Source organism: Elaeis guineensis, chromosome 11, assembly GCF_000442705.2.
Source record: "Elaeis guineensis isolate ETL-2024a chromosome 11, EG11, whole genome shotgun sequence".
In the NCBI taxonomy this organism is placed as follows: domain Eukaryota; kingdom Viridiplantae; phylum Streptophyta; class Magnoliopsida; order Arecales; family Arecaceae; genus Elaeis; species Elaeis guineensis.
Window position 1 is genome coordinate 8165881 of NC_026003.2, and position 12743 is coordinate 8178623.

A 12743-nucleotide genomic window follows, 5' to 3' on the forward strand; every position below is an offset into this window, starting at 1 on the left:
CAAGATGAATCTATCGACCTCGATAGAGGAGGAGTAGTCCTATGTAAATCATAGATTGAGTCCATAAGCCCAAGGCCATGGCACTGTGAAAGATGAAAGGTGTTTCTGTTGGATTTCACATCGGACTCGAATCGAATGACTATCATATGACAGTGATGAGGTTTGACGAGTTGACCTCGATCTTTTGGTCTCACGATAGAAGAATCAGATCATACGATAATTATACTTAGAGTTCGTCTCTTCAGTTCTACTGGCTTATACTATATATTACTAGATATCATTGGTGGATTGTGAGAGCTTACTAGGATCATGATGGATCGATGATTTTGATAGGTATGAGTTGAAATTATTCCAATCCATTGAAAGAGTTTCAATGATACTATGATGGAGATCATGTTATATCTCACTACCAGACAGAATTGAATTTATGGGGTCACACATAAGGAATTAATCTTGGATTGATCCAATTGGACTTGTGAAGTCACAATTGGATTAGGATTTGATGAAATCCTATTGGGTTTAGGTGCACCATGCTAGCACATGGTTAAATCCAAATTTTTCTCTGGACTTGATTCCTTATTAGATAAAATTTAGATCAAGTCAAAGCCTTCGTCCTAACTAATCTTGTTGGGTTTAAGGGGCACCACTTTGGGCACCTATATGGATTGAATCCAATCCATTCAGAGATGCAAGCCTCAAGCCTTCCTCTTTTACTCATTTGACTTGGCACTTAACTTTTAGAAAGTATTTTGTGTGGTGCATACCACCTTTAGATGAGATCCAGAGGGGCACATGCCCCCTCTTCTTCTGACAGGTTCCATGGGCGCAAGCCACATGGAATGCATGTGCAGATTGAGAGGGGCACATGCCCTTCTCTAAATTCAGCATGAAGGGAGGGAAGGTGGGCATATGCCCCCCTACCTCTCTTGTGTGGATGAGAACAAAAGGGGTGCCAAAGGTTGCACTCACTCTAGTTCCTTGTTTGGGGAGAGCCCCCCTCTCTCTTGCATGGATTAGAACAAGATCTTTGGCACCCACTCTGATTTCTGTTTGGAGAGATTGGATTTCATATTAGCTTGATTTTTTTGAAAAAAAATTAGCTTATAAAAAATCAATTTTTTTATCCTCTCTGATTTTTGTTTGGAATGATTGGATTCCATATGAACTCGATTTTCTTGATCAGAAAATCAGCTTATAAGAAATCAATTTTTGTATGACAATACTTGCTGATAAACCCGATTGGATTTCAATTTTGACTCTGATTTGAAATCAAAATATGGGTTCTATTTAAGAGCCTTATTTTTATGTTCATGGAAGAGAATAGAAAATTTGATTTTCTGCACCCATCTCCCAATGTCCACACCCATTTCCTTCTCCCATCTCCCTTGCACACCCAAAGGGTTGGGCATCCTCATCTCCACTAGCCTAAATTGTTAGGCAAATTTTTTATGCCAAGAAGAAAAGAAAGTGTGATCTCAAGCATTGAGATTGTGAGGAAGAGGATCAAGCATTGATCAGGATCCAGAAAGGCTCGATAGAAGAACGATCCAAGATTGATTCGGTGGATACTTATAGAGGTCGGATACGTGTGCGGCTCCACAAGTGACCTCCTTCAGATCCACAGTATACAGATTACAGTGTTCATCTACCCGCATAAGGTGATGAGATCATCTCTCTCTATTTTATATGCCAATATAAATGCTTAATAAATTAATTTAGATCTATGCCGACATGCCAGATCAGTGAAAAATTTTGAATTCCGCTGCCTCTGATTGAACCGATTCGGTGTGTCATCTAATTCTTCATATAGATCTATTTGAATCCAATAGATATTATACCTGCTGGTAGATCCACTAAGGATCAAACTTAGTTAGAATGCATCGAATCAACTTTTAATTTCATTGCATTTAACCATTTCTTAAAATTGATATCTAACATCGATTCATAGTAGTTTTAGGATCATCACCATGTTCCTATCTTTTTGAGGAATATTTTTTCTACATCTTTATTAGAATACCTAAGTATCTTTCAATAGGATGAGAGACACTACTCGACCTATGAGGTGGAGGAGGTAATATATGTACTGGCTTAATATAAATAAGTTCTATAGATTCTATGACTTATGCTCTTCAAAGATTTTTTATTTGAGCTCAATTTTCTTCCCACTTTTTCATCTTGGATAAACTATTTTTTAAGAACATAGCATGTCGGGTCATAATCACATTGTATCTTTTGAAAAGTAAAAGTAGTATCCCTAAACTCTTTAGGATATTTAGAAATGAGCTCTTATAGATCTAACCTCTAACTTATCGCCTATTGTCGCTTGACATGGGCCGGACATCCTAATCATACCACATCTCATATGGCATGATAGGAGTAGACTTAGAGAGAACTGTTCAATAGTAAAACTTATCCCTAAAGGATAAGAGAAGATTAGTGATGTTCATCATAGATTAGACCATATCAAACAGGATCCCTTTCTTCCTTTCCGACACTCCTTGAATTGAGATGCATCAAGAAGAGTCTATTATGAAACTATGCCATTTTCTTTAAGATGGATTAGAAACTTCCATCAAGGTATACATCTCCTCGATCTATCGAAGAACTTAAGGGTTTTTTAGTTTGCTTCTTTATCTCATATCTGAATTTTTTAACTTTTCAAAGATTTCAGATTTGTATCTTATGTATGTGTCTATACCGTGAAAAGTCATAAGTAAAAGTAATGAAATAAAGATAATTACCCTGGCTTACACATCAAATAGACTACACACATCAGTATATACTAGATCAAGTATCTTAATAGTCCTCATCCTATATCCCATAAAGGATAGTTTGACCATTTATCCTTGAAGATAGAATTTATAAACTGAAAATGACTCGAGAGTCGATGAGCCTAAAACTTATACCATTCTAATTTATTTATTTTATCCTTCTAATATGATCAAGCCTGAGGTTCCACATATACTTCAAGTTCATCTCATTTTTGGATTTCTTAGATCCTACGCACTCATTATCTGCTCAGATATCGATATCGAGCAAACCCAACATATCTTTGAAGGTATGTCTCTTTCTTTTCTTTAGACTTTTTAGGTATACAGGATAGTTTCTTTTTTGGCTTGCTCTCAGACTTATTTTCTTCACGGACTTCTTTTTCTTCCAAATAGACCTTCTCTTGGAAGTAGAAGCCCGTTCTACATCGAGAACCCTGCCCTTGAACTTTTTAAGGTTCTTCAGTAGTCACCAATATGTTTAGTATTTTAAGTCAGCGTAATCGATCTAATTCATATGGTAGTTTACTATAAACTATCCATATGAATTGGTAAGGATTTGTAGGATCAAATTCATTCGTAATTTTTGTGCATGATCGAGCTTCTCAAGCTTATCCAAGTTCTTAATCATTGTCAAATAATGATCATGAACTGATTGCCTTTTGATCAATTATCGGATGGTTTGGTAACATAGAGATATCCTAGTCATGATATAAGCTTAATCCTTCAGAACTTAAAAGTATTTTAGATTCTTGAGCTAGTCTTTATAACTTGTTTAGTTAGTCAATTAATTTCTAATATGTGAGCTAAAGAATTTGAAGCCAATATTTTATTCTATTAAAGAGTAAAAATTTTAGTTAGATATTCATACTTGATTTTAATATTTACTCTAAGATCTTTTAAATAAATATATCTTTCATTATTTCTTCGAATCTCTTATTCCTCTGGTAGAGAAATAAAAATCTTCGCAACTAGGGTTTCAAGTGGGTACTGCGGTCTCATCAATTGGCACACCACCTTACCTAACAGTTATTGATGATGTATCAACCAATGAGCGGATAACTTTTGTTCAATGCTTCTCAAGAAATTACAGTGGTCATCGATCTCTAATTCTTGAAGCCTCACCTAATAGTTATTGACCTCATTTCTTAGTTATCAGACCCACCGTTCACTATCAGATGTAAAGCTATCATTGGATCCCTCACCTAACAATTATTAGGCCCAACTCCATCTCTACTTTGGAGTATCTCATGCTAATAGAGTAGTTGCATCTTTCCTGATGCAATTGAATCATGTATATAGTCGAGAAAATCAACATCCAAAAGAGCCCACACATTTATAACGGTGGAAGATTGCTCGACTTCATATTTATGAGATTTAATTTAGGTCTTCTTAGATTTTAATTACTTATTTATATCACATGTAAATCCATAATTACATTGGATCTACTAGTGAGATCGCGTATTGATTCATCAAGACTAGACTCATGGTGCAAATAATTATGGTGAACTCAACACTAAGCACCCCAAATCAAAATTTGATTAACCAAATTGATCAAATAAGTGATGATCAGTGGGAGGCTTTGATGCAACAGTCCTAATTAAGTAACCACCTTTCAAAGCACTTGTCTTAGTTACCAATCGATCAACCTATTCAAATTGGGCTTGGCTTTTGTTTCTCACCACAGATTGAGAAATTGCAACCATCTAAAGTATATTCATGGTACATTCCTACTCCAAGAGTTTGTAATAATTCATTGAGATCATTATATGTATCCATGAAAAAATATGCATGACCACTACATAGTCCTTATATTCATGCTAATTTCTTATGATATTTTATGTATCAATCTCTTTTCATCCTAGGACAATCATTTCACATAACAACCCTTGTTATACCAGGATAACCTTATATCAGGATGATCTTAGATTGATTTATAAAATCATATCTTATGTTAATCAAATTACTTTAACTTGAAAACATCCAAATCATCACAGATCATATCAAGATGAATCTCAATCTATGAATATCATCTCATGCATGAACATATTAAAGATAATATTCAGATTTAACAAGATTCACATCACATAAAAATTAGATACCAAATTTTAGAAGCATGAATATAAGAAATTAGATTTTTAGATCTTAAAATAATTTTTAGACCATGAAATTAATGCATGAACATAAAATAATTTGAATTTCAGATTTGAAAATAAATTTTCAGATCATAAAATCTATCGCATGAATTTCAATCATTAAGATTTTTAGATTTAAAAATAGATTTTCAAATCTTGAACTCCATCTTCTTTCTATAATCATTCATAATTTCAGGTTTGAAAATAATTTTCATATCTGAAATCTAATCTTAATCTTGTAATAATGAGATGGCTCTGATACCACTGTCAGAAAATACTATCAGATAGTGATTCGATATGCATACAGAGATTTAAAAATTTTTAAATATACAGTGGAAAGAAAATTTTAAAATTTTTCAATATTGTTTTAGGACAACCATACAACATAATATATCAATGTTATGCCAGGACAACCTTATGTCAAATGATATTAAAACAACTTAGATCTAATCTCATCAAACATGCATAGAGATCATATCTCAACATAAAGCTAAGCATCATCATATGTACAATATTAAGATTTATGCAGAAATAAAAATTAGATCTTTACCTTTACACAGATAGATCTTCACTGTAATCTGATGATCCGTGGATTTTTCAAGATCCGTTGAAGTCACGATCCGATGATCCATGGATGTCTTCAAAGTTCGTTTGAAGCCGCACAAGTGTCTGACCTTTACAGATATTCACATGAGGCTGATCTGATCAGGAGATCCTAATCTCATCGGGATGTTAGCTCCCTTGTATAGATTACTCCTTCGATTATCAAATCTTTTATCTCTTTTGATTCTCTTCTCAAGAGAATCAAAGAAATCTATAGAAAGTGTAACGGCCCAGGTTTTGGGCCTGTAAACCTTTGACGGCCCAACAAAAAAAAATTCAGAAGGAGGAAGACTCCTAATCGGAGTCTTCTTCCTTCTCGATTCTGATGAAATCGGACTCGAAGAGTCCGGCTAGGGTAGAAAACCTTCACTATAAAGACCCCCTTCCTTCCTTAGGATCTTACAACAAAAATTTCAAAAAAATTTGAGGGATTTTCTCAAAGGAAGCACCGTGGGTGGTTGATCGAAAGAGGGAAGGGCCGTCGGAGTTGTTTTTGGCCGTCGGAATAAGGTACGTTCCTTCTCCCTTCTTTTCGAATGAATCCTCCGGCCATTAGTGTGCTTGGAAGCTGGCGAGATGCCGATTTGGGCTCAAACAGGGACACCCCTATTTGCGTTGTTCTCTCTTTTCGTCGCCGGCAGCAAGGAGGGGTGGGACTGCCACCAGAACAGTAGCCTCGCCGTCGTTGGAGTTGCCGGAGAGGGTGGCCGGAGATGGCCTACCTGGCCGGATGAGGGGAGGAGCTCGAAAAAGGCTCGGGTCCCCTGTTTTGATCGTAGGGAAGAGGAGAAGAAATCTCTTCTCTCTTCTCTAAATAAAAAAATTAATTATATATATATAATAAATAAATAAATAAATAAAAGAGACATAGGTAAGAGTTTCGATAAACTTCAATATATAATTATTTTTTTAAAAAATTAATTCGGTTAAATTGATTTGTTTGATAGGAGAACAGTCCAACGACCAGGGGGACAACGAGTAGGGTTTTGATTTTTAGACTATAAGACTATGAATTTGATTTTCCATTGATCGAGGTAAGAATCTTGTACATGATCATCACTATATATATGTTATTTGTTCGTTAGTCTTATAATGTTGAATTTGCAATACTGAATTTATAATCGATGAGTTTTTTATGCTTGAGACACTGATATATGGCTTATATGAATATTTTTTAAAATATGAGCATGTTATGAAAAGATTTTTATGATTGATGGTATGAGTCTTATGGATATGATTTATCAATTTCATCATTCTATAATTTAAAATAATTTGATAAAATCAAAAATTAAATGAAAAAGATATGGTTTGGACTAGCCTCGACATATGGATCAACCGGCCAGGAGCTCATACCTGAGACAGTCCGCCAGGAGCTTATGCCTGGGACAGCCTCTCACAGGCTTTTGTACGTGGGACAGCTGGTCAGGAGCTCATCCTGGGACAGCCTTGAAAGGCTTATATAAAAGAAAAAAAAATAGATTGGAAAGAGATTGAGGTATGGTCTGGGTTAGTCCAAAGCCAAAAAGGGATAAAAGATTGTCAAATCAAAAATGTGAAAAGATGCAACATATAATATGTAATTCAACAATGAATGAAGACTTCACTTGATGATATATGATGATCCATATTATTAAATACATATTTATGATAATATTTCAGTTATTATATATATATGAGTCTTCATAAATTGTATTGATTTTAGAAATATTACTTTTATCTACTGGCTTGATGTACATGTGCAGTGATTCTTACTGAGCTGGAGAAGCTCATATTTTTTTCTTATTTTTTTTCAGACTCACAAGATTCTTAGTTTGGATGGTTTGGGTGAGAGCAAATAAGAAGTGAAGCCTTTAGTAGTTCAGTTAGTTTAAATTCTCTGATACCAATGAACATTTGAATAATTGTATTGAACAAAGTTTATATTTGATTTGAAGTTGTGACTCGGTTGATTGATTTGGTATTTACTTGGTTATTTAAAATTTTGAAGTGTTAAATTATTTAGGCCTTACATGATCCTCAGGGCGCTGCTCTAGGGTTTGTGTGGCCGTGTCACGTGCCCAGCTCAATTACTGGGTTTGGGGCGTGACAGAGTGGTATCAGAGCCTAGGTTTAGGAATCCTAAGGTTCATTTCAGAGAGAGAGTATATGGGTAGACTTTTAGATGAAAATTGATTAATATAATATATTTTTCTTAAATTTTCTGACTAAAGTGAAACTGTGTAGGTTGACATGGCACGAGGGACTGAGCATGGGCGAAATCGAAGACTTACTCGATTTGCGGATGGCTCTAATGCTTAGGAGCCAGCTATGCAACAAGAAAATGCTCCACCCTCATCGGATGATGATGCACCACAACAAGAACATCCTACTGAGCCTGCAGAGGTCACTCCCGGGGAAGAAACTCCAGGAGAACCTAAAATTTAATTTGGAGAATAAGTTACTGCAGCTCAGTTAATGTAAGTACTGATTCAACAACAAGTGGCTGTGAGGGAAGATATGAGGAGGATATTAGAGGTGCAGCAAGGACAACAACAGCAGATCATATAATAAATATTTCAGGAGCGACAGTCCTAGCAGCAACAAGAAGCTGAAAATTAGTATGAACGTCAAATCAATTTATTAGATTTCAAAAAGTATGCACCACCGGTATTCTCAAGGAGCTCATACTTGGGACAGCCCGTCAGGAGCTTATGCCTGGGACAGCCTCTCACGGACTTTCGTACGTGGGACAGCCGGTCAGGAGCTCATCCTGGGATAGCCTTGAAAGGCTTATATGAAAGAAAAAAAAAATTAGATTGGAAAGAGATTGAGGTATGGTCTGGATTAGTCCAAAGCCAAAAAGGGATAAAAGATTGTCAAATCGAAAATGTGAAAAGATGCAACATATAATATGTAATTCAACAATGAATGAAGACTTCACTTGATGATATATGATGATCCATATTATTAAATACATATTTATGATAATATTTCAGTTATTATATATATATGAGTCTTCACAAATTGTATTGATTTCAGAAATATTACTTTTATCTACTGGCTTGATGTACATGTGCAGTGATTCTTACTGAGCTGGAGAAGCTCATATTTTCTTCTTATTTTTTTTCAGACTCACAGGATGCTTAGTTTGGATGGTTTGGGCGAGAGCAAATAAGAACTGAAGCCTTTAGTAGTTCAGTTAGTTTAAATTCTCTGATACCAATGAATATTTGAATAATTGTATTGAACAAAGTTTACATTTGATTTGAAGTTGTGACTCAGTTGATTGATTTGATATTTACTTGGTTATTTAAAATTTTGAAGTGTTAAATTATTTAGGCCTTACATGATCCTCAGGGCGCTGCTCTAGGGTTTGTGTGGCCGTGTCACGTGCCCAACTCAGGTGCTGGATTTGGGGTGTGATAGAAAGATTAACAAATCAGATCAGATCTAATTTCTTTTTCTTTTCTCTTCTCAAGAGAAAAGAACATTTGGAGAAAAGAACAAGAGATTAAATCTCTTTTCTTTTTTTTCCATCCAACTCTTGGATTGAATATAGAAAAGGAGGATAGAGATGAGGCATCCAACTCTTGGGCCAAAAAAGAGAGAAAGCCGTTAATCTTATGGACGTAAGAAGAGAGGAAAGGAGAGGTATCACGTCCATCTTATGGACGTAGGAAGAGGGAGAGGGTGAGGCATCCATTATATGGAGCGCCATCTCCTTTTTTATTTCTTTTGTGCGCCTCTCCCTAAACTCATGCACGCCTTCTCTTCTTATTCTTTTCTTCATGCCACACTTCTAATAAATCATCGTGTGTTTTCATTAGGAGGTGCCCTTCTTTCAAATCACATGCTAGGGTTAGGTAAGAGTTTGTTAAGAGTCCATCAAGAGAAGGACTCTAGGATTGCCGCCCCTCTATTTTTGCGTCATTCTTTCTTACGCCATATTTTTCTCTATGCACAAAATAATTTGGCATCAGATCTTGAGTGTGGATAAATTAAGAGAGTTCCAGTCCAATGGGACTGCGGAATCCTAACTTAATTCCAATCTAATTTGAATCCAATTCGAATCTAAATTGAGTTAAACCCAATTAGAAATTACGTCCAAATCTTATTTGGACTAGAAAATCCAATGAACCAAGTTCAATTAGATTAGATCTGATTTAATTTGATCCATATTTGATTAAATCAAATAATTAACAATAATTATAATTAAATCCTCTTATAACTTACTAACTCTTCGCAAGTCCTTCATGTAACTTTTACATATTAGTCCAATCATCAATTACATTGATAATTGGATCTTTTTGCGATTTGAAATCGTAATTCAACATTTCGATCAGTCAAGATCTCTTTTGTATGTAACCCTATAGGTTCTATTCTGTCTGATAGTGAGATATATTTTGATTTCCATCAAAATATCATTGAAACTCTTTTCAATGGATTAAAAAAATTTCAACTCACTAACTGAAAATTATTGACCATCAAAATAATTATCGTTGGTCCCACAATCTACTAGTGACGTCTAGCAGCATGTAGTGGCAACTTAGCAGAATGAAAGTAATGAATCTCTAGATATAGTTACCGTGTGATTCAATTCTTCTATCGTGAGTCCCAACTAGACGGAGGTCATGAAAAACTCATCAAATTCTAACATCAGTCATATGCAAGATTGGCTCGACTCGAGTTCATTTATGAATTTTTGTGAAATTTTTTTTCAGTATTTACACTTACTTCGATCGAAGACTTTCTGAACTCAATCTTGCAAATCACATAGGACTTCTCCTTTTCTACTAAGATCGGTAGATCTCATCTTGGTACACATCCTATTCCTACAATGAATTTACTGCAGCTAATATATATCTCAAGGCTCCGTATGGTTAGGAGACCGAGTTATAGTGTAGTCAAACTATAGCAACCTCATTATGAACAGCTGAGGTACCGCAGGTTAAAGAATCATTCACACTACTACAGCATCGAGAAAGTCACTGATGAGTGAGTAGACATCCAAGTAACTTTTTATGTTGGTCATACTCGATATCTTTGTTCTCTAACAAATACCTGTACTCTCACTCCAGTGCCTCCATACTGTAGACTTGAGACTTATCTATCCTAAGAAAGCAATCTGTGCATCAATCTAACCAGATTAATCACCATCTTTATGATAATCCATCGATCGGGAGCAATTTGAGAATTAACCATCAATGACATATGCTTTAAATTCTCAACTCTTAAAAATATGTGTCATCAACTTATTAACCCTCTGAACGATTTTATAGACGCATATGTTACACGAATTGTAACTAATTGTCTTAAATAATTAAGTCAAGTACGAAATTATGTTCTAGAAAAAATTAATGTGTCAGTTCGATTGACTTTTAGAATATACATCTAACAAAAATTGTTATAGATTATTCAGATTGGCTACTGTGGGGTGCTAGAATAACAGAATTTTTTAGCATGTCAGCACTCAACCATAGTTTATTTTTGAATCTACTGTTTGCTTGGCCTTATAATTCTATCAAGCTTTGAATTTTTTCTACTCTTGTCTGAGGCATTGGGAAGTTTGCAGCTCCAGTAGCTCCTCACTCTCTTTATTTTTGCAGGTTAGATGGACTCCCCCTCTCCTTGGACAGGTGAAGATTAATTTTGATGGTTCCTCACGCAATTCTCAAGGCTGCGCGGGATTCATTATTCGTGATCATTTGGCATGAGTTATAGTAGTGGGAGCAAAGTCTTTTGAGGCAAATTCAGTGGTTGCTATAGAACTTCGAGCTACCTGAGAAGGTCATTCGGTGGTGATTCTCTCATTGGGTTGTAGGCAAGTAATTCTAGAACGGGACTCGGCAACTGTAATCAATTGGAATCAAGTAATTTCAAATGAGCGGCGGATGACTTCTCTTTTAGCTGATATTCTACAGCTCTGTTCATTACTGAATTATTTTGTGGCCCAACGTATATTTTGGGAACACAATGGGATAGCGAACTGGCCAGCTTCCCAATGTCAGTCCTTCTAATTTAGTTATCATTTTGCATCAAGATTCCTGAGATGACCCCCATCTTCGAGAAGTCCAACTGCTTTTGTACAATTTTTTTCGTTGTTAACTCTAAAAAAAGAATCTTTTACTTATTAATTATTTTATTATTAAAAATCAAATATATTTTTATTTAAAACATCTAAAATATATATTTTTTTATTTTTTAAAAAATAAATAGAAACGATACGAAACGCAGCCAAAAATTACCGATTCTAATCTATCTAAAATATTGCCAGAAATAATTCATCATCCAATTTAGGCATTGACACATTAGTTTATCATTCACGCATCCGGTCTGTGGTGATATACGGTGACGATGTAGGCAATCCAAAACCTTCTGATCTCCTCCATGGCAGTGCTCCCTTTTCCGTCTTCTCCTCATCCGCTCCTCCACCTCTCAAACCCTAAGCCTAGATCTCCCTCCCTGTGGCGCCGGAGCCCGATCGTCGCTTCCCTTAACCAAATACCCCCTTCTTCCTCCTCCACCGCCTTCCCTCGCGTGTCCGGCCGCCACACCACCCCGGCGTCGTCACCCTCTCCATTCCCCTCCCTCGTGGAAACCCTTAGACGGCACTTTGCTTTGCTGGTCCACCTGGCCGCCTCCGCCGTCTTCCTCGTTGGCTTTGGCGCCCGCGCCTGTGCCCTCGGTTCTGCTCCAATTCTCCCCCCACCGCCACCACTGCCTCCGGTATGTTTTCCCTCTGTATCATGAGTCGATGACGGTGGAGGCATTAAAAAAAATCCTACCTTTCGTTTTTCTTCTATGTAGGTTCTCTGTTGAGTTTGAGCATCTTAATTATTGGCTTTTGTGGGAGTTATTTTTTATATTTTTTTATTTCAAGGTTTTATTTGGGAGTTCTAATTTGCCCGAAGATTATGTTGGTACTGTTGGATGACATATGGATATCAAAATTACGAACTTTTCTCTGTATCAGAAGCAATGATACCACCAGCGTTCGTTTTTCCTTTCTATCAGCTCGGTGTAACATATAAGATATTTTTTTGAAAAAAAAAGAAGAAATCATTTGTAAATGTTTCATAGATTTTATTTTTCTGGGAATGATGTTGGTGCTTCTGGATTGCAAATGGTGCCAAATCTATTAACTCTAAGGGAGTCATGCAGTGGAGAGCTCTGATAAAACTGCTGAAAGAGTGGAGGATGAGGAGTTAAGGGCCGCGCTTGAGAGTTGGAAGTCAAAGACATATGCTCTTACTGTCCC

General features: G+C 36.0%; 1 protein-coding gene across 3 annotated transcripts; it reads left to right on the top strand.

Moving 5' to 3' along the window:
- The first annotated feature begins 11780 nt into the window (after positions 1 to 11780).
- On the top strand, positions 11781 to 12743 carry LOC140852622 (uncharacterized). Of its 3 annotated transcripts, none has more exons than XM_073246125.1 (2): positions 11781 to 12211; positions 12366 to 12737. In XM_073246125.1, the coding sequence occupies exons 1-2, from the start codon at positions 11873 to 11875 to the stop codon at positions 12417 to 12419; spliced, it is 393 nt and encodes a 130-aa protein (XP_073102226.1). In that variant the 5' UTR covers positions 11781 to 11872; the 3' UTR covers positions 12420 to 12737. The 3 variants fall into 3 exon arrangements, 1 of the variants encoding a protein (XP_073102226.1); XR_012135517.1 differs by having other exon boundaries at positions 11915 to 12211; positions 12635 to 12743; XR_012135516.1 differs by having other exon boundaries at positions 11915 to 12211; positions 12647 to 12743.

What these genes read in the sequence shown, in the direction of transcription:
- LOC140852622 (XM_073246125.1), top strand. Translation starts at nt 11,873, where the DNA reads ATGGCAGTGCTCCCTTTTCCGTCTTCTCCTCATCCGCTCCTCCACCTC. An exon ending in CACCGCCACCACTGCCTCCG is followed by an intron (nt 12,212 to 12,365) that starts GTATGTTTTCCC and finishes TTTTATTTCAAG; the next exon opens with GTTTTATTTGGGAGTTCTAA.